The sequence below is a fragment of the Hakea prostrata genome, chromosome 7 (genome assembly GCF_041222555.1).
Source record: "Hakea prostrata isolate BN-2017 chromosome 7, UWA_Hpros_2, whole genome shotgun sequence".
In the NCBI taxonomy this organism is placed as follows: domain Eukaryota; kingdom Viridiplantae; phylum Streptophyta; class Magnoliopsida; order Proteales; family Proteaceae; genus Hakea; species Hakea prostrata.
The window spans coordinates 10,050,593-10,077,074 of NC_142606.1; the positions used below are offsets into that span (position 1 = coordinate 10,050,593).

General features: G+C 36.6%; 1 protein-coding gene across 2 annotated transcripts; it reads right to left on the reverse strand.

Annotated features, from left to right (window-relative positions):
- Window positions 1–394: 394 nt before the first annotated feature.
- Window positions 395–25,646, reverse strand: LOC149009624 (villin-4-like). Of its 2 annotated transcripts, XM_089161872.1 has the most exons (25): window positions 25,389–25,646; window positions 25,160–25,251; window positions 23,471–23,592; window positions 22,066–22,165; window positions 20,823–20,891; window positions 20,467–20,703; window positions 20,192–20,369; window positions 19,976–20,108; window positions 19,091–19,253; window positions 18,850–18,997; window positions 18,653–18,753; window positions 18,371–18,526; window positions 16,294–16,362; window positions 16,116–16,184; window positions 15,858–15,995; window positions 10,148–10,276; window positions 8,633–8,780; window positions 8,498–8,508; window positions 4,911–5,051; window positions 4,503–4,628; window positions 4,355–4,420; window positions 1,954–2,278; window positions 1,671–1,867; window positions 1,434–1,598; window positions 395–1,301 (listed from the first exon to the last, which is right to left on the reverse strand). In XM_089161872.1, exons 3-24 carry the CDS (start codon window positions 23,524–23,526, stop codon window positions 1,485–1,487), a joined length of 2,874 nt encoding a protein of 957 aa, XP_089017998.1. In that variant the 5' UTR covers window positions 23,527–23,592; window positions 25,160–25,251; window positions 25,389–25,646; the 3' UTR covers window positions 395–1,301; window positions 1,434–1,484. The 2 variants fall into 2 exon arrangements, with proteins under 2 accessions (XP_089017998.1, XP_089017997.1); XM_089161871.1 differs by lacking the exons at window positions 25,160–25,251; window positions 25,389–25,646 and adding an exon at window positions 24,811–25,122.
- Window positions 25,647–26,482: the final 836 nt, after the last annotated feature.

The window sequence follows — 26,482 nt, forward strand, 5'->3', positions numbered from 1 at the left end:
TTTCTATATATTTTTGGGGTAGAATCTCAGAATTAAATTTGACGTTTTTCGTATTCTTGAGAGCCTTTTAGATGGATTTCGACTGCAAAGCCATTAGGCGTATGAAACAAAATCAAACGAGCAAAACAGAGATTTCAAGGGAGAGCTTAGAGACCTCCGACTGCATCTTGACTCGATCGAAGAACTAAGCAGGAGCAACTAGCTTTATTTCCTGAAAATTCTCATTTGGTTTCTGGTGTTGGAACTTATATAAAGAAAAAAGGATTTATGGTAGATGTGCATCTGGCAGTCTTTCATTAAAATAAGGGTTTCTGTGACTTCAAAACAAAACCCCCTAAGATGAAACTTTCTCAAGTTTCTTGATTTATAAACAAAGTAGTAAAAAATGAAAATTAAAAGAGTAACCAAAGCGCCAGTAGAACAGTGTGACAGTGTTGAATAACATGACTCATTGAGCAATAAATGCAGTTTAGAACTTCATTTGATTTCGACATGGAGTTTCTTTCAAAACCACCATCAAGCTTCCAATACTTGACAATGGAATCGCAGAAGCATTTCATTAGATCTCATCTGGGCTCTACCACACATCGATAGAAAAATATTTCAAATAATACCTTAGAGAACAGAAGCTATGGCTCCCCAAGCCTAGAGAAGTAAAAGAAATGAATTTCTGGTAGTCCCAAATAACAGTGCTACAATTTCGCCAAGGAAATTACCTTTTTTTAAGTCTATAACAAACTCACCAACTTGTGCCATTACACAAATGTGAAACTAACTTTCTACCAAAAAATGGTGAAACTTCTTCTAAACCCCGTGAGGAGTAGAAAAATGAAAGAGGAAATGAACGCCAAGGGACAACTGAAATGAGCCTACAGAGGATGGAAAACCATAATTTATTATCAAAACAAATAACTGGGCAAGTATTTGCTAACAAATGAATTTTTACACTCTGCTGTACACACTTTTGCATCCCCGATTATACAATACATTCTAAGTACTCTGCAGCAACAAGCCCATTAATCTCTAGAAGAAACAATGTTAAAGAAAACAAAAAAAGCAAGCTCACAACCAACCTGTGCTCACAAAGAATAAAGCCGACTAACTCGGACAAAACCAAAAGGGGAAATAATATGGGAAAAGGAGACAAAGTTGGACATGCAAACAAAAGAAAAAAGTTAAAAAAAAAAATGATAAGGGAAACCTGATCCTGTCCATAAACCATGAAAACAAGCTTCTGGGGAACAGAAGCAGCTAAAAATGCACTGATGCTGTCCCCTTCACCTCTAGGAGTTTCAGAGTCCCTGTAAAAAGCAAGCAATGAAATTAAGCACCAAAAACTATTTCTCTCTCTCTCTCTCTTGAACTGCAACTGAATGTTGAGCTGAAAAGAGGGAGAAATAAACCATACAGATCTACAACCACGGTTTCTCAACCTGCAATTATGATACAGGGCGCGCTGAAGGAAAACTAGACATGAAGGCAACTCAGAACAACTGTAGAGACATTTTGAGTTTGTTCTGCCTCCACTTTGGAAACTTATAGAAAGCATCTTGTGTCATCCCAAATTTCTCCCGGAATTCTTCTGAAGATAGGTAAGTCTGCAATCACCAAATCACAGGATCTCAGACATGCACATTACACATGTGATGAAATGTCTTTCAAACTTTTACCTCTCTCTTGGTCACATCAATATCTGGAGCAGGATCAGTTGATGATGTTTTAAGGCGTTCATAAGGGTACACTGGAAGCCCATCGTCATCTTCAGCTTCACCCTCCTTCACATCTTCCTGTATACTGCCCATAGAATTGGAGTCCTCCTTTGAATTTGGCTCTTCTTTTGGTTTTGGTTTGGGTGCCTCCGAGTTTCCTTCACCCATAAAAAGTGAATATATAAATTTCAATTATGAAGTAGGCATACCTCCCTGACTTTCAATGGTCATACCAAAACAATACCTCGTACAGGTCTTGGAGCAAGAGTTTCTTTTGCCACTGGTTTTTCAAAACTAGCAGTCAGTGCTGCTATTGCTGCTGATTTTGACAAGAGCTTTCCTGAATCTGGTGTAACAGATTTTGGATAGATCTTCCTAACCATAGGAGGTGGAGTTGATAGATTCCTGGCATTTGGATTCTCAAAATTAGCAGCTAAAGCATTGAAAGCTGGGGATCTGCCTCTTACGCGAACACGATCTGGGCTAAAAGACATGCTTCTGGACCGCTGTGACTTGTCTGGCACACTGGACCTTCCTCCATAAGATACAGGAGTCCTCCTTTTGGGCTTCTGCTTGTACAGCATATATCCATTTACAAACCAACTCCAAACAAAATCATGCAAAATATAGGGGTTCAAGATGGGTATTTTTTTTTTGCCCGGGGGGGGGGGTGTGTTTGGTATAAAAAGCAAGAGTTAGCTTATTCCTTTCTTTATTCTTTCTTATTTCCTGTTAGTCTTTCTCTTGCTGATGTTGTTTTGGAGTTCTGGTCACCTGCTGTGTGGGATTGAACCCATCTTCTTTCTACTCACCCTGTTGCTATTTCGTTCCCAGTAGTAGTGTCATTACCTTGAAGAGAATGTGTTGAAATTCCACTCCTCAAAGTCCCTCTTACAGATCTATCAGCAAATAAAGTCACACTCCTAGGGGGATTCAAACCACAGGACCCTTTCCTGGCTATGAGAGAGGGCGAACTCATCCCTAGGGCTTCTGCCAAAAAACCAGTCTCAACTTTACTGGAAGGTAGAACCGAGCTCACACCTGAGCTCCAAATCCCCTAGATGCAGCTGAGTCCTCTTCCCCATGATAGATTTCTTTTAATCCCTATTTCCAATAGGACCCTTCCTTTTGTCTTATTGTTCTATTTAGTTTGAATTTATTTATCTTCCACAATTACCCCTCCATGTCATGCGTTCTATTCCACTAGTAATTACAGCATTACCACTGCAGTTACTATTTGAGTTCATAGTTTAAATGGTCCCAATAGCAACCCCAACCTTGGGGCTTCACCCCGACGTTTGCACCACCCGATCCTCATTATTTCCTGAAGCATATAATATATAGGGTTTGAAAAATCTTCTTAGGCTTGTCACTAAATGTAATATTAACAATAAATAAATAATGGATCTTCTTAACATTCCAGGTCTGCCTCACTACTGGCTTCAGCCGCAAAGTTCTCTCATAGGGTTGATTTCTTCCGTCACGGCCATTTCACTGTTATTGTAGAACGGCTGTTAACTTCATAGGTCATGATGCATTTAAGAATATCCAATTGTGTCAATTGAGAATTTTATTTTGACCCATGGGTAAGTTATACACATTAGGCTTTTGTTACTTTTGGGGTTATTGAGACAACAGATCTAACTAATAAGCCCGTAAAGTGGAGGCAATGCCAGTAAATGGAATTAATAGTTAAATTCAGTGTTTGAGTTGGATTAGGATACTTCATGGCTAGATAGAATTCTGTTTCTATTTTGATTCTACTTGTCACGTAGAGTTTTAGAGTGAATAGGAGACCTTTGATGAATGAGGTATCTCCCCATCAATTAGAGATGATTTGATTAGATGAAATGACTTTCAGAGTTTTTCTTTTTATGCTGTGAAGCAATGCATGCAGGATTGGTATCCTAAGTCTAATTTCTTCTCTTTTCTTTCTCCCAAGAATATCATCTATCATTAATCCCATTATTCAAGAATATCTTTGAGAACAGTTAATTGAATTATCCCCAACCCCAATTCTCTTTCTAATCTTCTAACTTTCCAAACACCCTATTTGCCGTTTTGCTAAGTTGTCATTTTCCCAAACAATCCCTGATTTTTAACATAAACTCAATCCGACAATTAAAACCTTCCCAAATTCGAACAATATACACCTTATACCTACACTCTTACTTGTTTCAAGTTCCTGCCTCATCGTACCATCCTAAAACCCTATTAGACTCACTACTAGTGGTACTGTTTAAGATCTTGAAAGACTGGTCCATAGTTGGTCCTATTCGATCTAAGGTTACATCAGGTCAACTAAACAGCTCCTCAACAACCTCAGTTTGTTGAAGCTTCACATTGTTCTTTTCTAGAAAACATAGTAAAGTAAAAGAAACATCCCATTACCACATAAAATAAAATAAGTAAATGGATAAAAAAAAAAACCAGATATAATTTGGGGAAAATAACTGAATATATAAAACAGATTTTTCTTCTGCATCTACTCTTAAACATGTCATAAGAACCTACAATAACCATTTTAAAAATAATCATACAAAAGGTGTGACAGAAAAAGCACGAAAGGTAAAAACACAATAAAAGCTCAAGGAGTCTGGCCAATTTAGAAACATTTGCGCATGTTCATCATAAATTGTTCTTACATCAACTATTGGACTGACTCCATTCTTCAATATTGAAAGTTTCCTCTGGAATGAATTTCCATGCATCTGCACACAACAAAAAATATTTACGTACACTTAGAAGTTTTAAACACCTTCATATGAGTTTCATGATTAGATGATTACTTACTGCAGACTTGGCAGAGTCCCATGAGAAGAACCGTGTGAAGAAGGATGGCTCACTTCCTTCCATGACTATATATATTGGCGTTTCAAGAGATAACTTTTGCAAGAGAAAATCATGTTCAAGGAATTTCTGTGCAATATGAAGAAAGCATCAAGAACCCAGTCAAGAAATTATTTTGAAATATCCAAATCATAACTAATGGTTGATATATTCTGCAAACCATGGTTAATTGGATAACTTGGCAATGGGAAACTAGGGTCAAGGACTAACGTAAGTTTAATCATGGTTGAAAGACAAGGCTAAGGTAAACATGTTTTCAACAGTTGTGCAGTTTCACTAACTCTAGTCAACTCAAACTTTAAAGCTAAATCTGCTGGACAAAGCCTTTTGACCAAAGCAACAAAATCATACCTCACCAATAGTCAAAGCCTGGGACCTGCTTGTGGAATCCACCTGTTGCCCAACCCAAACAAAGATAGCTGAACGACAATCCAGTATAAATATGTCTTCTGTCATCAAATCATCCTGGCTGAAATTGAATATCTCTTTAACCTGCAATCACAACATGACTAACAGCAGTGGGTGAATGCTTTTCTCGGCTAGCAATAAGAGGAACAACAGAAGCAATAAGATGTTTTCATGTTTCTTAAGAATTTTTAATTTTTAAGTATCTTATTAAATCAGAAAACACAGTTATATTCACCAACACCTTCCCACGAAAAGAAGGGGTGTGGAGTGGGGAAGGAAAGAAGATGAAAATAGCAGTTCATAATACATTTTATTATCATAGATTCATAAATGAAATTGCATACAAATATATGGCATGATAGAGTATACAAAAGTAAGAAAACCAATGCAGACTAATCCCCAACCAGAAAATCTAACAAAAGACTAGTACTAAGGATATATAGGATATGGAAGTAATCGAGCAGAATATGAAACTAACTCTATAAACAGGACACTTCAGATTTAACAGAGAATAGGAGAAACTGACATAGCACAAAAAGGCACTCTAGATAAGGGGGTATCTACTCTAGAGAGATCGTCGATATGTAAGATTAGAATAATAGTGAACAGAGAAAATCCTAGTAAAGGTAGGAAAACAAATAGCAGAGAGAACAGTTTGACTACTGTATACTAATAAATGTTGTAGTCTCAACTCTGAACCTTATTTTAGGCTCATGCATGTCAGCCTCTTCTATCATTTCTCACCCTTCTCCTGTTTCTTGTCTCCCCTCCTTCTTCCTCTTGTTTTCTTTGCCCCTCTCTTTTTTTTTTTTTTCTTTTCTTTTTTTTTTTCTTTTTCTCCGTACTTCTTCTTTTTTGGAAAAACCCTTACCCCCCCCCCTATTTAGGCCAAATGACTCAAATGACAAATATCCTTTACACAAAAACCAGTGCACATGTACCAACCCAAAGAATATTTCAACTAAAAGAAAATCGCTTCTCTAATTTTTCTGCATAAAAAGTTTCATAAATATCTCCTTGAGACAGCAAAACTAGAGGGCTTAACCATTCTGTTCACACCATCGAACAAAATCTCTTGAGGAAGTAAATTTATCCATTAACATTAAAACAATTAAATAATGTAATTATTCCAAACAAGCTCATTTGTACCCTTTGATTTGAGATTCATATTCCCCCACACCAGCATGAAGATAGCAGTTTAAAGCATATCAATTCTACCTTTTGGGAATGGTCTTCTTGGATTGGAGGTTAGGAAGTATCACAATTGCTGCAACACGTTTAGTGAAACTAAGAAGATCGTAGGTATCTTCGCAATTTTCTGAAATAAAAAATTAGCCTGACATGAGAGAAAAATACTTTCCTCTCCTGACGAGCAAATCACCCTTATTTTTACTATTTTTTTGTTAGTTCTAGAAGGGTATAGAGAGTAGTTTTGGGCATTGAAATGTATATAAATTGGTAATAGAACTTCTGTTTTCATTGTTGACTTTGTTAGGAATTCAAATCATAAGGGGATGAAAACATTGGAGAACTTGTAGTCAAGTTAATAATTGCATTAACTTTGAGAAATCGGGAGATCCTCAGGGACTATGCTTCAAGAAAAGAAGAGAATTTTGGAAAAGATGGGGGAGCAAAGTCTTCACATTAAATGAGAAGTAGATGCAACAAGTTTTTGACGATCAGGTACTACATTTACATAATTGCAGCAGGTTCTTTTAAAGATCAGAACAAAAGTCTGGATTGGTCCTGGGCAATACCAGTCCAGATCATGCACCACAATGATGCAAGACCATCTGAGTAGAAGATCAAGACAGAAGATTACTAAAAAGACATAAGTAGGTCCATTCCTATCCCAGATTAGACAGTGGACACAGTGCACTGCCTAGGTGGTCCAGGTTCTTTCTTGGGTTTAAGGCAACAACACCTCGTTGACATTTCACAACTTTAAGTTGCACTATGTTTATTGTTTTTCTGATGAATACTGATATTAATATCCAATGCTTTCCATAGTATATGTAGATTTTTCTTATATTAGGTTATTACTAAATATATTGCATTGATATGGGTTCTATGTGGCATAAAAGCATAATTACATAAGGTGATTTTCCTGTAAAAGAACTTGAGGTTGTAGGCTCAGTCTAAAGACTCGGAACCATTAGAGGTTTCTTCTTCTTCTTTCTTTCGTTCTTTCTTTCTTTATTTACTTATTTATTTTTTTAAACAGGTATACTACATCAAATCCTGATAATTGCTCCAAAAATTACCAAGTTAAGAAACCTTAATACTAATGAATATAAGAATTATTAAACTGTATGGTAGGACCTAGTCTGTCTGTTTGGATCATTGCCACATTAAGAAAAGGCAATACTTGCTGGAAAAAACTAAAGTTTTTCAATTCATAAATTCGTTTCTGGTATTAGCCACAAAAAATTGACGCATAGAATTTATAGACCAGTTCTCTAGTCCTAAACAGATATGGAATTCAAGCTACTACCTGGACACTAAAAGCAGATTTCTCTGACACTCACGTAAACCAGAGCCATAAAAACACAATGTAAGCTTAGAATAGAATCAGGACTCAGGTTCGCAATAATTCCAGAACTGGACTAAGCTGACTAGTACATAAAAAGGGCTCAAAAAATAAAGAAGGGTCCAACCTGGACTAATCTAATACAACTTGACTAGTCTCAAGAGTCCTAGCTCCTACCAAATTGTAGGCCCACTAAAGTGGCCCATTACATTCCTTTATTGGTTTCAGCACAAAATTTTACCTGCAAACAGAAATTGATATTTTGAAAACCTTTTCAATGGCTTTTTTCCATCATAAAACAAACACTGGAACACTTTCCAATTTGGCCCCAACCAAAAGAGGCTTAATGGAATAATCCAACTTGTGTGATTATCTGCATCAGAATGTTCAACAATTACCCGGTTCCATGTTCAAACTGCCAAACCATTCGGATACTTCAGATTTTACACTGTAAACAAAGCATTGGACCACCTACTGCACTATTAATTCAACGAAAACCAATAAAGTTGAGATAAATAAGGACAGTTCCAGATGACACAAAATAACAAATTTTAATCTTTATAGGAACCCAATGACTCAACCACCAAAAAATGCAACTGAATTTAATTGATGCCTAGGAAAATTGATTAAAACCGTAGAACCAAAAAAAGGTGCCAGCATGCCACAAAATATCTTTTAATGGAAGTTTACATTGTTCCAGTGATTCATCAAAACTGATGACAATTAAACTTACTCTGTACCTAGTTCCCTAATCAGCTTAAGTTTACTATCTTTCAGGTTCATTTGATAATATTCTTCTAAAATTTTACTTTTCTTAATATCCATATCCTTTCTACCATGCATGAACTGGTCATAATATAACAGGAAATGTTTTATTCTTGACAGATAAGTTTATAGGCAAAGAGTGTCAACCCACTCTGATCTGTTGAACAGAAAAGCAAAATTATAATTTCTCATATTTGCTTAACAAAATGGGTAAAAAGAACTGAAAAATACGCACCTTCAAGACACCTGCAGCCCAAGAACCAGTTTGGCAGTGTGTTTCGGATAACATAAAGTATATTAGTCATACACGGAACATTAGACATAGGAAAAGCACTGGATAGAAAAGGAAAGTAACATAAACTCCTTATACCTTTCGAGAAAGTGCAAGAGAATAAATGAGAATCACTTTCAGCATCTCTTGCAATCTTCTGGCTGGAGTACTCAGATTTACCTCCGAGCAAACCCCAAAATTGTTCAGATTCAGAGCCTTCTTTCTGTGGTTTTGTCTGTACATTTGGCTGCAAACAATTCAAAGCATATTGGTATTGCACGACAATGAGGTGGATAAGGAGTTAAGGACATGATGAACAGTGTGTTCAATATGGACTTATGGAGTGATCATATGAAAGCATTAAGAACAATCATTTTAAACTTCAGAACAGAAAACAGATACAATTCAAAAGTTTCAGTAGACTATCCAGTAAGTCAACTGACATACACCTGCACTTCCTCCCCACCTCTCACCTCACTCCACACAAACAATCCAAGAGAGATGGGCATTTCACTATTAACTTATACAGGGTAGACTTCAGAATGTACAAATACCACTCAACTTCTAACTAGCGTAAGCCTAAAAGGTCACAACCCCACCAAGAAATATAAATAAACAAGAAACCTTTTATTGAATCACATAATCCAGGACAAATGACAAAAGCTGAAGTGCTATGGTAGCAAACTTTTTTATATATAAAAAAAAAAGGTGCTCCTAATGGGATGTCCTCTGAAGAATGTTTTCTCCTGAGAATCCTGTCTATTCCAGTTAGATGTTCTCTGAGGAATGTTTTCTCCCGGGAACCCTATCCATTTCAGTATGAACTAGTAGTGATCAATCATAACTTTAATCTTTTTCTGACTGAAGATCCTCAGGGAGGATATACTATATTCAAAATTACCAGGCTATTCAAACCACCAGAATTTGGGAAACATATGTCAGCCTCAAATTATTTGTTATGTTTAGAACTGATATAGTCTTCCAAATATGAAGTGTTGGTTCCCATCCAAAGGATATGGGTACTGCATGTAAGAGATGAGCTGGAAATTAGTCCAAGTCAATAAATGACAGCAGCCAAATGAATTTTCTTTATATTCCCCTTAAACTAGATTACTGGTTAACAACATACCAAGTTAATCTAAATCAGAGAAGATGATGCAATTGACTGGTCATGTGTTTGCAGAGTCTGCGAACATCTTGTGGAACTAATGGCCACACTCAAGCTAGAAGATATCACTTCATTAATCAAAAAGGGTCATCATCCTATTCCTAGTAAAGAAAGATGAAATAAAACAGCACCTCAGCCTTATTCCAACTAAATGGATTCGGCTACATGGATCCTTGCAACAAGGAAGTATTAATAATGGTAGTAAAAAGGCGAGAAAATTGATTTCCATGCCCTAAAAGTAGGATGGACATTGAATATTTTTTCTAGACAATCAAATATGATTTTTAGAGTAACACAAATCAATGCAAAGAGGGATCCATCCAGTTACTCCAGCTGCATAAATAAATCAGTTCAGATAACAGAATGGACAGCAAATAACTAGCAGAAACTGTACAAAATTTCATTTGAAATGCTTAAAAGAGAACCAGCCACTGCGAAGGATGAACCTTTATTAAATCAAGCTGTCTCTCAACAAGCTCTTGATCCTCTGAAGTAGTTAGGCTTCCAGACCATGTGAAGACAGTGGGACCACTAACTAATATATAGCAGTAAGCAGAATTCAAAGATGATGCCACCTGTTAGAAATAAGGGGGGATGTAAGAAAAGCAATTTTATAATGTACTGTGTTTAGATGAGAACAAATTTAAACTTAATTTTTTTCACTAGGACCTTACAATAACATTATCATGTTCCACAGACAATCAATTTGCTCCACAAGGATATTACAGTGATTTTGCAATATGTTCCACAGACAAATATCAAATTACACAGGAATGAGATATATCTCACAGAGCTACAAAACTAACCACTAATCCAGGTAGCTAACATAAAAAATTAACATATTTGGTAACAAATGTTTGACAAGAAATAAGGCATTACATTATTTGATGACAGTAACTGCTATAGAATTAATGGATCATCTGAATAAGAACATGAGACAGAGGAAAAGGAGAAAGGTGGAAGTCTCAAAAAATAAACACTTTCAGTGAAGAAAATACCCTGAGTTTCAATATAATAGGTTTTGTCGAAAAGTCCATAAAGTGGGGATTAAATTGGTCTACAGCAGTGGTAGTTGACTGTTCAAGTCAGATTTAGATATTTAATAGCGTCCAAAAGTTCTGTTTTGAGTTTATTTACTTTAATCCCATGTGTGAAAGCAATTCGGAGCCCTTTTAGAAGTTAGTCTGGAAATTTAAAGGACCATATTTATGTATGCATCTTCTATACCAGACCCCTATTGATCGAAATGTCTTGGAGATGTATCAGAGCTACTGAGTGTGCATATGAGGATGGTGTTGTGGTGAAGACTAATTTTCATCACATGTGAAAATTGGTTCAAATTTGAAAATAAAATATTAAAATTTGAATTGCTCGTAAAAGATGCAAGCGTTGAGGTGTCTCGACAAATTAAAGAAAGTATAATTTTGGAAATATAAGATTTTGGAATGTCTACTATTGTCATGGTTGATTATGCATGTGATGAAATGAACCTAGACTTGTTTTGAAAGTCTAGACAAAATTGGAAAGGTTGTGTTGACTTTGGATTCCATGAATAGACAGTGCACACAACTTAGTTGCAATGGGTCTTAGAGATTATGGAAATTCTTATATTTATTTTTGGGCATTCTTTTTTAGTACAGGGGTAAATCTGTCATTGTCCATTTTTCTTGTAACTATTTATAGTCTCGTGATTTGGGTTGAGAAATGTAGAGAGTGGGTAGAGAAAATTGGCTAGGCTGTAATATCTTCTTCTTCCTCCTCATAGTGAAACACCAAATCTGCTCGGCTGTGGATGTAGCCTTCGGGTGATCCACATAAATTCATTGTTTTGTGTGCTTGTGTGCTTGTGTTTTTGCTCTGTTTTCTTAACAAATGGATATTCCAGATCCAATCTCTCCCCTCCTCCCAGTTCTATTCATCTTTCTTCTCCAGGTAATCTTCTTCCTTCTCTGCTGTTTTTTAATTTTTTGTTTGTTTTTTTTCCTACTTTCGATTATTACTTCCATTAATCTGCAGTTCACTATATTCTTCCACGTTTCAGGTTGCTAATTGAATCTTGTTCTTAATCTCCTTCATTCTGATTTGAGTTTACTATTCTAGTTTCTAATTCAGTTTCTGTTTAAAAAAATTTCAAGTTCTAATCAAAATCCAGTTTTCTCATTAGTCATAGGCATCAAATTCTGCTAACTTCAGAAACCATTTTCCTCATCAGCGTCATATTCTCCTAAACTTGAGATTCTAGTTTCCTCGTTAGAATCAAATTCTGCTAAGCTTCAGAATTAGATTGTTAAATGATTTTGTTACTCATATTGATGTTTATTGGCTGATTTCCTCCAAGTGAATTATGTTTTACGGTCCAGGGGTAGAGCCAGTATTAAACATTTTTTTTTGGGGGGGGGGGGCAAATAATAAGTCTGGATCACCTCCCCATCGGACGAAACATTAAGCCACTGCACATATTGTGTGGGCCCTTGTGGGACCCACTGCAAAATTATTTTAGTTCAATTACTCATTAATGCTTTTATTTTTTGTAGAACAATTACTTCAATAATTAGTTCATACAACTATACAAATATACTATCCACTTTATGTTAAAAAAAATAAATTAATTCAGTATTAAATTGAAAACAAATTCAATTGGTTCATGCCTTCGTGGTTTTCTAAGGTTTTTTGAAAAGAATACTAGAAAAATTGAGAGAGAGAAAAATTGAGAAAGAGAGAGTGAATACTTGATAATTGTGAAGATAGTTTAGGCAAACTCCAACGTCTGCTAGCTTTTCCAAATTTTCCCTAACTACTTAAGCCATTTGTGAGAGGTGTGAGGAAAGAAAAGAGAGAAAAAAAAGGGAATAAAAGAGGAGACTCAAGAGAGAATAAATGAGAACATATAGGAAAAATTTTATGGATAGAGAGTTAGTTACTAATTAAGATTTAACTTTTTGTTCTTTCAAAACAGGGGTTTAATGGTAACCGTTCACCGTTGGATAACCGTTGGATAACCGTTGGATAATGATTACGAATGACATCTATACCTGTCATCTTTATCTTAAAACATTATTTTTAATATTGGGGGGGGGGGGGGGACAAATTGTGGCATTTTACATGTGGAGTGAGAAAAATAAGAAAAGAAGTAATCAAAGTAATCAAATTTAAAAATAGATTGGGGGGGGGGGGGGCATGGCCCCCCAGGCCCCTATGTAGCTCTGCCACTGTTTTCGTCCCTTCAAATCTTCCATCAACTCTGTTGTTCTAGATTTCTACTCACAATAGAATCTCTAAAATTTGAAATCTAGTGATGCAGATTAGACACTCAGTAGTGCTTATTTTAATGGAAATAAGCATAGAGCATAGGGTTTGGTTTTATACATGTTGGGCCTTTTGTGTAGCTGTCACTGATTCTGTGACTATGCGTGACCAACACTTTGGGAGGCAGCCATAACACAATCCAACCAAGGCACCTGGACACCTAAGTGTGGCCTTGACAACTACGCTTTGGCCCATGGATTTACTTTCTTAGTTTAGATTAGATTTTTTTTTTTTTTAAATTATTTTCCTGCTTATTTTTCCTTGTAAATGTTGGATAAACCCTTATCAATTAGAACTCTTTCCTCACCAAGAACGGAGTTCTAACTGTGTGAGACACCTAATTAACCTATTTCTTTAGATAGAATTTTATCCTGGAGAAATACTCTAAGAAGATAAACTTTATGTTGTTTTTTTCTGGATAAACTTTGTGTTGTTTTTTTCTAACTTATTCCTACTGTATTCTGTTTTAACCTATTCCTTCCAACATGGCATGTGGGAAACAGTTGCAGCCTAGTAAGATGCTGGGTTGATCAGCGGGTGCTGAATGATGAGGCTTGAGCGAAGTGCTCAGGTCATATATTTCCTTTATATCATCTTGTTTTACTCTTCTTGTGCAGTGTTTAGTTTATGCAGACAAGTCAGTGATTAATCTTTTTTAGTGTCTAAGTCATTGGATTGTGTTGATTCCCTAAAGTTGAGGGTGTAGGGGAGCTGTAGGGTATCAAAACAACCCCTCTTTTTTTTTTTGGGGGGGGGGGGGGACAAGGACAAGTGGCAACATCCTATTGGGGAGCAGCCACTTCCATGCTGGCCTATGTGGAAAGCAGTTAGGGAATTTTGGGGATTGTTGGGCTATATTAGTGGAGATACGCAAAGGGAGAAGAATGTTGTACAGGGAAGGGACGAGCAGTGCTTGTCGGTGAGGGGAAGACCTCAGTTAGGGGCTTGTAGGGGATTGAAGTCGGGCATCTTGCATCCCAGTAGAGTTGAATCCAGATTCCAGAGGTTGTTGCAATTTCACTGAGTTTATGTGATTTTCCATTTTTTATCTCCCTTAAGCGCTGTGTGTGTGTGGATTGAATCACTTTGGAGTGCGTGTTATGTGTGTGATTGGTCGCAGGGATGATTACTATGAGTCCAGGTAAATCACAAGGGCTGCCAAAAGCAGATTCAGGGCCATAACAGATTGAACTGACATTATACCCTAAGATATCACTGGATATTCAGATCTGTTATAGTTTCAAACAGACACAATTCTTATGCTTCTGTTTTTTGTTTTATATCCTATTTGTGAGATGTTTTTGTCAGTCCCTTCTGCAACTAGAACTTTGTGATATCCAGAATTTTGAATTATTTAGATCAGAAATATATATTAAAAATTACATTTTTATGTTCTGTGGGTTTCAGTTGTACTCTGATTATGATAACAAGGGTTCAAGCATCTTATTCTGTTAGTATTCGTAAGCTTCTGTACTTGCTATTACTAATGCCGCTTACTGTTTAACTGTAGCTCAAATCCCAAGGTAAGAATATAACTCCGTGCATAAATCTGAACTATGATTTATTGTTGTTGCTTGGTTAGGTTTCTGTTTAATCATCAATACAGCTTTAATTTTCCCAAGGACCTGAGATCCCAGATCTGGAAACTCTAATCAAAAGTTCCACTTCTACCTTCATTAGAATTCCCCTCCATTGATCCAGATCCAACCGATGGATCAGGATCATCATTTGAGGGATTGTTTCAGTATAGTACAGATCTTAGACCAGAATATCAGCCCAAATGAACTTCGCATTTTGGTTGTGATATTCCTCTTTAACTGTGATCACACATCATTCGCTGCAATTCGGCTTAAACTAAGTTTCTGAAACCTAGTCTCTTAGGCTTGTAGAAACCCATCAAGTGGTATTGCAACAACTCCGAAATGGCTAGCCTTCAACTGGCTGAGGGAATCAGGAGATTGACAGGAGTTGGTTATGCTAAGTTGCAACGAGCACTCACATTAGGAGATGACATCTACTTAGACAAGGTACAAAGAACTAACTTCTAGCTTACATTGGAAGTAGCGTCTCAGCTAAACATTGCACACTTAAAAGAAAGATCAAACAAAATCAGTGAATGAAAAGAGCCTGAATTTAGGATAAAGCTGAAGGGATCACAGTGACTTGCAATGGCAAAGAAACATTGCTTGAAGATTCGAGTATGGAAGATCAATGGGAGAATATTAGAGTGAAAGGTTTATATCACGAAGCTCAAAGCAGATAAGGCTGAAGAAAACAAGGTCGACATAGTATTGGAAGAGGAGGCCAACAGTGAGGATGAAGTCCAGCATAGTTGTCAAGGGGTTGCATAGGAGACACCTGGGTTTCCAGGCACTATGGATGCCTTGCATCTGGATCCCTCCAACATCTTGGGCTGTTTAGAAGCCTGAACAACTATGAAATAGATGACACTCTACAAGAATCTCTCAAGATTCATGATATTGTTTATGAAGAAGTAGAGTTCGTTTTACAACCTCAATTCTTCAAAGAGAAAAACCAAGCTGGGAGAGTTGACGAAGAAATAAAAATGTAATCCAAAATACTCCAATATGAGAAAGAAAAAAAGAAGAAGCATTAACTCACAAGAAATGAAGTATCCTATAACTCCTACTCCATGTGTGGACAGGTATGAACAAATACACATCATTAGGCTGGGGAGGGAAGCTACTCCTACAGTTACAATGTATCTTAACAAAATGCATACCAGAAAAACCTTATAGTTTGGTTCAAAATAAAAAGAAAACCTTATAGCTTTAGAAAATTATACCATTCCAGAACAAAATATAACAAGGAAAGTAGAAGGGTATGTACCGGTTCAACTTGGATTGCTTGCATGTTATCAGGCCCAGAACCTTGAACTCGAAATAATGCGATACCATCGTCTGAAAAGGTGTCATCAGGGATTTCTTTCTCCATGATGTAATTCTTATACCCAGAACTAACACCACCCTATTTAATTGCAAAGTTAGTTGATATTTCGATAATTGAGGATAGTATACATATATCAATAGAAACAGAAATAGCATTCTAGATGAAGTTCCTTTCGACATTAATCAAATAGATACAAACCTTGAACACAATAAAGCTCTGAAAGATCGAAAAGAACTGAACAGGTTCATTTCCTTCAAAGATATGAGCCTGCAAATGCAAAATCAAGATGCTATTGATAAAATAACAACATACAAGTTTATCAGACTATAGACTAGTTCACCAAATTAATGAGAGACAACGTATAAGGTAAAAGTACCCGAGTGCCCTGAGACTTCAACGACTCAACCATCTTGTTAGCCAGAGAGATTGCTGAAGCTCTTTCATCCTGCAGTAAGTTACCAACACAGAAATATAAGGAATCATAATAGGCGTATGATCACAGAAAACATAGTATTTGTACAAAAGACTGAAGATGAAAAGATTGTGTAGTAGCATAAGAGGAATTATAAAACAGCAACAACTCAGGCTTACTTGGGACCCACTACACGGATCCTCAGACACACACAAAAACAAAATGTAATGAGGAAAGTGCACATCAGCAACAAAAACTAAGCAATAACCCACCTAAATAGGGCTGGCTACAAGAACCATAAAACTCCAATCAGCTCTAATCAAGGCCATAACTGGAGACAAGACCCAACACTATGAAAAGTGTTTTACCAAAAAACACTATGAAAAGTGTATCCTCACTACTTCACATAGTGTCACTTTAGGCTTGCCCCCAAGCTCTTTTAGATCCTTCAATCAGCATCAAATCACTCCATCGTATTGGTGCATCTCAAGGCCTCCTTTGAAAATGACCATGCCGCCTTCACATCATATTCTATTCTTTGTATGCTTGTGATCGACATCCCTTCTCTACAATCATTGTCATCATCAATACATCCCCGTGCCCACTAATTGGGCTTGCCATAATCCTTCCACTCCAATAAGCTTCAGGGTCATACATGATATAAGCCTTAACTACTTAAGCAAAGCATGTCTTTCCTCAATACTTCTATGGCAATATTTGACCTGCCCCTCTCACTATGGTTCCCTCAATCTGAATCGTGCCAATACCATCCATTAACATAAATATGGTCATTAAAAGTAGGCGCTGCCAAACATGATGAGAAATGTTCATGTATACGGTACAGAGAATCTTGATCTAGTTCTATAATACTTGTGAATGGGTTAAGGTGTTCATTAAATTGATTACAAACAGGTTAAGGTGTAAAGAGGAACGCCAGCAGGCACTTAAAAGATGAGGAGATTCAGAAACTGGTAATCAGTAACCAGAAGTCGGAAATCAAAAATACAAAAAATGACAATCACCAATCAATAAATAGATAGTTTATCTGATCGGATTATTATCAGATATCCGATAAAGTTCTATATTCGAATTCAGATGCCTTCTCTAAATTTCCGCCGGATGATTCGGATAGTGGTTTTGCTAATCAGATTCGGCTCTGAATCTGATTCGTTTACATATCTAATCATGTGTTGGTGCAACACCTACCTCAGCTCAAATAAGAATTTCTTACTATATCCTTTCTAGTTATCCCACACATCCATCTCAACATCCTCATATGTACAACATCAAGTTTATTCACATGACTTCTTCTTCATGGCCCAACGCTCCGCTGTACAAGCTGGTAACACATATCCTAAAAAGATTAGATGGAGAAAAGGAGACCTAAAATACAATAACTACTTACTAGCAGATGATGAAAAGACCCTCTATTCTCAAAACAAACTGGGGCTACCAAATGGTAAGCACCTACAACGCTCTTTTCCATCTGAGATGTGTCCTCTTCCACTTCTCAAGGAAAGGACTTCAATAAGTTTAGAGATGGGAACAATTTACATGATCCATGGTTGCTTCCTAAGATTCATGTATTAAATCAGTAATATTTAGTTAGTGTTAGCAAAAAATAATCACAGTTCCATGAAGAGCATCAAATACAGCTATGGCAACATACCGAGTTTAAAACCAGTTAAAGATTAACTAATGTAGATATATCTACTCATGTTGTAGGTACAGATCTGGCAAATCAGTGCCTTCCATAATCAGAAGTCCGGATACTGTTTTGTGATGTCTTCTGCTTGATCCTTCTCAAACCTTTTAATTTCATTACTTTTCCTTTAGAAGAGAAACAGAGAAGTGATACAATATTTTATTAATGGTGAGATGTGACAAGCAATTTGAGCATTTCTTTCGTTTTGGGGGGCTTCTCAGGGGAACGTAAAAGAAAATAATAAACTCCAGAGTATAGCACAAGAACAAGATAAAGATAGGATTTCAGTAAGCATTTGAGATCTCCGGTGCTAGGTATTCCTAAACAAGTTCTCACCTCCACACTTCGTTTCCCAAACCAAGTTCCAATAAGGTATTCCTCTCTATCTTCTCCTGGATATGAATACTGAAAGATATAACAATCTCCACTGTAAAACTTTGACTGTTCAGAAGTTGGAATAAGAGTCTTTTCCTGACCATCCACACGCCAAACCTGTCCATTCAAGCTGGAAACTAGGGTCAAAAACTAGACCTAAAATTGCAATGCAGATGCTATTAATATATGAATATATTTTTTTGCATGAACTGATGAGAGCGTATGACATCATTGTAACAGCACCTGCAGATTGCCTGTGCAATCAATATATGGTTGGGGTTCCTCTTTGGCAGGTGCAGCCTTCAAAAGTCCTTTGACATTAACTCCTTGGCGTTTCAGAAGTGCTACAAATCAGCAGGAATAAAACTATATCAAATTTGAATAAAAAACATAAATTGAAAGTAAAAGCAGGGTTTGGTAAATGACTGAAATTCACTAACCAGCAACTTTGCCTCTACCATCATCTGATACAGTAGTATCACTTGTTTGAGGCCATGAATCAAACTTTGTACGAAAAAGCACTGTCTCGAATCCCTCAATAACACGAACGACGTGAGCTTTGGGTCGATCAGGGCCACGAACTAACTCCTACGGTGATTATGCATGACATGATAGGGATTAAGAAAATATATTCAATTGGGGGGGGGGACAATATATATTTGGTAGTGTCAGAGATTTTACTTCTGCAGCCGAACTTGCTCTCTTTCTCTCATCAAGAGATGTATTTCTTCCCATCCAAACAAAAACTTCAATTCCACAATCAAGAATATAGCACTTATTTGTGTCGAGCAATTCCTTTGTCAAGGAATCAGCTTCAACATGCTGGACTTGATCTTTCTCGACCCTAAATAGGCAAACACATATTGTTACAACCAAGTCATAACCGGAAAATACATGTCCACACTTGAATTAGAACTGCATTAATGAGAAATGAAAATCTAAAGAAAGCAGGAAAAAAGAAGAGGAAAAAAAATTGATGCAGAGTTGCTTTCCATGCCTTTGGGTTTTTTTTTTTTTTTTTTGGGTGGAGGGGGGTTGGAGGGGTTGGGCCAGACTCACTCCTCTCTGATTAGTTGTTTGTCAGGCTGACAGAACTGCTAATATGACTGATCAAGGACTACAATTTATCTCTAATTCCTTCATAGAATTTCAAAAAAGTACACTAGAATTTTGCACAGAAGAGAACCTGTAAGAGCCCAACAGTATCATGTAGTTCATAGGTTATGTCCAAGGCTCCTGTGCAAAACATGTAAGCAATATAAATTGTTTGTTCTGTAAAGCTTCTCCTTTTCGTATTCGTTGGGGTATAATTGGTCAATCTATTGATCAAATTGATTAGCATGTGTAATCACTATGTGATTCTATGTATCTATAGGACCACTTGCCATAAGTGAATCATGTCTCTAACTAAGTTGTAAGCCCCAAACTCAATACCTCAAAAGACCCCAAAAAAAAAAAGGTTTACCAAATTTAGGGAAGCTACTGACACATTTATGTCAAATTATTACTGTGAGAAAAAGATATATTCTTGGCAAAGAAGATTCAGAAATTAACCCATGATCTTACCAAAGAAGTTTCATGGAAAAGGATTCATCTGTTTTATCATCTTCAGTGACTGCCTTTCTTGGAAGAGGGGCAAAGCCACCAAAGAAACCCCAGAATTCTCCCGCTTCAGCATCAGCCATCAATTTGCCATCCTCTACATACAATAACAATTTAACAACTTATAAAATGCAAGGCTAAAATATAATCTCCGGCTTCCCAGTAAAGATGTCTACTCACCAACGGCAGCTACCTCACATTTCCCATCATGATATGTATCTTTAATGTACTGAACAACCTCTAGTGCTTTAGCCCTCTCTTGAATAGATGAGTTGGAACCATTAAACTGGAAAATTTTGGACTTGGTATCCAATATGAAAATGTCATCATGATTGAGTGTGGATCGAGCAAATGGCACCTGTCCACCATGAAAGAAGTTAAAATTACATACATATAAATTTGACCAATGTCAATAAATCCACCTCAGAAAAGATCAGCCAGGTACATGGACTTGCCTCTTTTACATGGACTACATGTTTTCCTTTGCAGACATATAAGCGTGTCTGGTGCTCTTCAGCCTCAGCATGCTTGAAGCCAGATGCAACTCCTCCTTCTTGAGGTATGATACATGGTTTAAAATAAGATAGGAACTTCTCTGTTTCATGGCCCTGTACCTCCCGGTACTGAACAGCTCGTCCGCCAAGAGCTGCATCCAATTCTACTGTCTTGATTGCAGCAGTTCCAGCTTCATCCTATTGATTTGACATCAATAACAGACAAAATAAAATCAAACGAGTGATATGTAACTGCATACAGGATCCAGTTACTGTCAAGTAAATTAAAGAAAAATTCAATAGTAACAGCCACTAACCTGACTGGTGTCTTTACCCAGCCAATAATGGATATCATGACGTAGGGAACCACTTTTTAAGGCAGTGGTCTGCATAAGGTGTCACAGTCAGAAGTAATGAAATAATGATCAATATTGACATGTAAAGAATGGAATATCACACCCAAGGGTCAAAAAGAAAGGAGGGAACAAAAAAGGGGGTTCCTATCTAACGTTCTCTGTAGCTACCATGGCAATATTGCCCAAATATCAGATGTTGGTCAGATGAATCCAACATCTTTCACTTGATCCCGCGGGAAATTGCAGGCCAACATATGAATGTCAATAGTGTTGTTCACAAATTGAAGTCCGATCCTATCTTCCTTGAAGAAATTTCATCTTATCAGTAGTAATGCACTCAGCCTTCTAGTAACTAGGTGTCCACATTATTAGTAGGGATTAAAATGTCTCTAGACAGTAAAAACTACAATGCTTGTACAATGAATTTTGTGTAACTTTCCCATTCAATTTTCTGCATTTTCAGCATTGCGGTCCTCATTGCATTCATGATGAAATTTTAAGCAAATGTCATCATAAAACTAACTGCATCAAAAGCAAGGCCCACTTGAGGCACTCAACCAGACTATTCACTGAAGAAGTAAAAGGCATCTGGAGTACCACTTCTATGAAAATGATTCAGCAGAAACATACTAGCTGTATCTTTAAGCTTTGGATTCATTTTATTTCATTCCAAAATAGAACTGCAGCCCTTCTAAGACCTATTTGTTTTTCAATAAGTTCCAACATGCCAAATAGTTAGCCTTGAGATAGTGCAAATTCAAAATTTTCAATAAGTTCAGATATGCCAAATAGGTTATCCATGAGATAATGCAAATCAAAATTCTCTACAGAAATAACTTCATCAAAAAGTAAAATTTCTGCATCCATCACAGAAGTTCCACAACTATGATAGAAAAGCAACAGACTCCACTTAAAGAAGGGGATTGTAAAATGCGTCATATGAATGGTCAACTCATAGCTGACCCTAAGGAGAAGCAATAGACCCATAACATCACAAACAAACAAAATTCTCCCCTTGTACTGGGGGAGTTAGAGAATTTCTGAAGTATTAAGTTTTTAACAACATTCAGTCACTTCGGATCCACAGGAAATAAATTATGGAGCTGCTACTACTCTATCACACTGAGGCATACAAAATAATTACCAACCTCCAATGAACATGTACCAAACATCAACATATTAAAATCAGCACAAGACCGCATACCTTCAAAATGACATATGAGTCTCCAGTGAAGAACTTGCCATATAAGTTCCTAGGTACAGGCACAGGACGGAAATTTTCGATGTGCCATATCTCTATTCCACTACACATTGTTAAGGATTTTCAAAAGTCAAAGGTACACAAGCAAGCAAGAAACATTGAAAGTTCAGATATAGAAATTGAAATGATAACGCCGCCAGAATATTGATATTTAAACATAACAACAATTAAATAGTATCACAAGCACGATTAGTTAATATAAAATCTGAGAGAAGCTTTATTATTGTCAAATGGTCATGAATGAACCATGAGCTAATTGCGCCAATTGCATAGCTGCAGTTTACATCACTTATTAGTAAAAAATACATAGGGAAATTAACAAAGAAAGTAAACTGTATGCTTCCCCGCCCCAGCATATAAGCAGGGAGGACTGAGGAGAACCTCACCAAGAAAGAGAAGCACAATGCTTTCTCTTTCTTTCTAGTAGGCATTACACCAGGTTATGCAGCTCATGGCCTTTCTCACTGTAGACAAGATGTGAACCTGTCATAGGCAATGAATTTGAATATTGTTGGGAGCAAGTATTGTAGCAAAGCCAAATACAAAATACCAAGAAAACACTCACACTGACACTGAAAATTTCTCTCATTCTACCACTTAAGCGTAAAAGTCCACTTGTTACAATAAAACCATCCATAATTTACCAATCAATAATGAGGGATCACCAAATTATAATATGGAACATTTTGAGGACCTGGCCAAATTTTAATACACTAGACTTCCTAAAAGAGTTATTCCAAAAAAGCCAGCATCTCTTCAATATCTTCACTGAGAAACCATGAAAGATCCACAAAAGGACTTTTTCAATCTGGTACTTAGGAGTAAACAAAGTTCCAATCCTTCCAACAGGAGCACAATAATGTAGTCAAATCTCAAATCATCACTGTGTGTAGCATTCTGCTGTTTCTTAATAGACAGTAGATAAACTAAATTTATTATATATATATATATACATAAATGAGGAAATGTTTACAATGAAAGAGATTTCTGGAGTTCCAACTCTTTCATTTCCCTGTTCTTATTACTATACTAGAATACCAAATCGGAACGTCACAGTGAAAAGCTAGTTTGCTCCTTCTAGTTCTATAGCTCAAAAGAAAAATCCTTTTGGTCATTCATTTTCTTAAAGATCAAGTGGAAGATAATCTACTTGCTGATCTCAAGCTCCAGACAACTGCTTAAAACTTATCTGAATTCAATCAAACAGAATAAACAGTTGTGTTTCTTCCAAATGCCACTGCATGAGTCCTGTAGCATACTTCTCACTTAAAAATACAGGGGGCTGAATGCAAGTCCAGATAAAATCAAGCCAAAACAATAGGTAAGACACACAAGAAAGAAAGGATACGCCTTTTGTCCAGCTCCTTGGAAGGCAGGATCCAAATCCCTATTTGAAACAGACATATTGTTTCTTTGTTTTAAGATTTTACTCTCTGTCCACTTTGGCTTGATAGACGGAGAAGAAATATCCTGTAGATCAATGTACATCAGAGAAAAGAGCATTAGTCTTATTACCATCTCTGTTTGAATGCATAATGATAATTTAACATAAGCATTCAGGTCTCACTAATTATGGATCATGCTCATCAGCCATCATACAACTCGTAAAATTTTAACCATCCCAGCCATCTACGTATAATGTGAGAAACTTTTTTACTCAAAACTTATCTTATGAAAATCCTATAAGGGTTGTCCTTCACAGACATGGTTGACTTTTAAATCAAATCCCTACCTTGTATTCTCAACCCCACTGCACTTCAAATCAAGGTCTGAAACAGCAAGCACTATCATGCCTACTGCCAATTCAGGCCTCAGGGTCAATTCAACAATCTTAAATCAATTAAAAAGCTTTTGTGTCTTCTTCTTCTTCTTTTTTTTGTCCCTTTTATTTGGTTGGGGGGGGGGGTCGTGTTGCAAATCCACGGCAATTGGAAAACTCTATCTTCTCCTAGCAGTTCTGTCCATCCTCAAAAACAAAATCCCAAAATTGACTAACGCAAGCTCACCAATGGAGGAAAAGAGAATTTAACCATTATCATTACCATGTTGAGAGCTCTTGTGCTGAAGGACCAATAATTACACAAAGTAAATAAACAAAAACACCAAACACCAAACCAATTCAAGAAACAATTATGCAGGTAATAAGAAGATCAATAACAACCTGAATGCCTAGTAACACAGACCAAACATTAACTCAAGAAAACATCATTAAGAAGCACGATGTTTAAGACATCAAATATGAGAAGGCAAATGTTAAGTCGATCCTAATATAAGATGGCATGTCTTACTCTCTGGTGTGGATTTTTAGACACATACTCAGCATGACTAAGACAAAATGTTCCCGTAGAACAGATGAGGAACAGCAATAATAGTTAATCAGCCAGAATATATAAACTTAGAAAGAGAGAGGACCAGAGGAAATGAAGTGTATGATGTATGTAGAAAGAACAAAAAGAATTAACAAATAACCTATATCACATCTCAAAATAAAACTCTGCCAGATTAGAAATTGGAAACAGAGCAAGGGAAATGTCAGATAAAATACAACTGAAAATTCTTTTTTGGAAAGAAAAAAATTAATAGTGACTTTAGACCCTCTTCGACGGATGAAAAATTTCAAGCAGGGGTCGTAACATCAGAACATCAGAATCCAATTCAATTCCATTCAAGCACAGGAGTAGCTCCTACCTGAACCCGTGAGTCCCCCATCATCTAATGAGAATTGAATGACAAAACTCAAACCAAGCAACAAATAGATCCAGACGAAACCCAAAACAGGAGAGAACTAATCGTTTTCCCTTCTGTCACCAGAACCAACACCTAAATTTGACTCAACAAAAAAAACGAACAGAAAGCAGATCAATTCCTTCCCAATTAAAACCCCAAGACAATTCCAGCCACCTCTACAACTCACGATCGATATCGACGACCCATATATCTTCCGTTCACACCGAACAATTCAACAAATATTAACACATTAAAATATATCAAAATTTAAAAAAATAATAATATCCACGTCTTCTAACTCGCATCGTACCTGGAGAAGGAAACAGCCCTCAAAGAAGAACTACCAAATCCAATTTGACTGAGAAAGAAAGCCCTAGAAATGAATCCAATTTGGCCCTCAATCTACCAGAAATGTTAAATCAAAAGGTAAGAAACTGTAGCAAGGAGAAAGAAGATAAAGAAAAGAAAGAAGAAAAAAGAAGGTAAAAGTGCAAGAAGATGAACAACAACAAAACCAGGTACAGTAGAGAGAATCTTACAGAGGGAGTGTGATAGGGATAGAATGTTTGAAGGAACAACTAGTGCCAGACGTGCCTAACACTAATAGGAAAGCGAAAAAGGACCGCCCAAAAGACAAAGAAAACAAAGAAATGATGATGATGAACTGTGATGGACTGTAATTGAAATTAAAAATTTATTAACAATTAATTAATCTCTCAACTTCTAAAACTGTTCGGGATGATTTGAATCCAAAATTTTCTTTTTCTTCTTTTCTCTCCTGCTTTCTCACATTTGCAGGTGAAAAAGGTAAAATTAATAAATTAATTTTTTCTGTCCATTACTTTGTTTTAATTTCTTTTTTAACGGTCGTGGTTGTTGCCTTCTTGGTGCTGTTAGGCCCAGTTTATAGCGTGGCTTTCGCCTTTCTGCGAGACCTGTCTGACTGACTGGAAGGTCGGTTACTGGCCATCGTCAAAGCTGAAAAGGTGACCGTAGGTAGGAGCATCTGTGGACCCCACTTCACCTCTCCCTCAGCGTTTTATCCTTTTTTTTTTTCTTTTTTTTTCTTTTATTCTTTTTGGGTTCTATAATATATAAACTCGTGTGTTTTCCAAAAATTAAAAATGAAAAATAAATAATATGTTGGAGCTTTTTAAGGGATTTAATGGCAATAACAGGGTTCTGGATTTGAAAGTGTCTTCATCTTCCTTGAATATAGGCAAGGCTAGTTTGGTCAATTATAATTGGTGAGATCAACATTTGTATCAATTAGTATTTATATGGATATTTAGTCCATATTGAACCACTTTGATTTACCTTTAGTAAGAACCAAACGAGTAAAATTCAAGCAATATTTTTTGAATTCAATCACTTCAAATTTGGTTGTTTTTTCGATAGAAATATACTATATTTTTAAGCAAATAAACTAATAAACTCATAGCGTTGGGGAAAAAAAAAGGTGCATAGCGTTGGGAAAAGAAAAAAAAAAAGGTTCTGCAACCTAGGAACAAAATATCGTCGAATTTCGATAATATCGGTATGAGGCGAAACGATATCAACCCTGAAAATGATTTCGACGATATCTTGCCAATTTGTCGCCAAACTCGGCAATTTCTCGCTAAATATCGCCGGA

Excerpts from the sequence above, each read along its gene's own strand:
- LOC149009624 (XM_089161871.1), bottom strand. The coding sequence starts at position 24,834 with ATGATGGGGGACTCACGGGTTCAG. Across the intron at positions 10,277-15,857 it reads AAGCAATCCAAGTTGAACCG|GTGGCATCATCTTTGAATTC; the intron begins GTACATACCCTT and ends TATTTCTAACAG. Across the intron at positions 4,629-4,910 it reads AGGCTTTGACTATTGGTGAG|AAATTCCTTGAACATGATTT; the intron begins GTATGATTTTGT and ends CATATTGCACAG.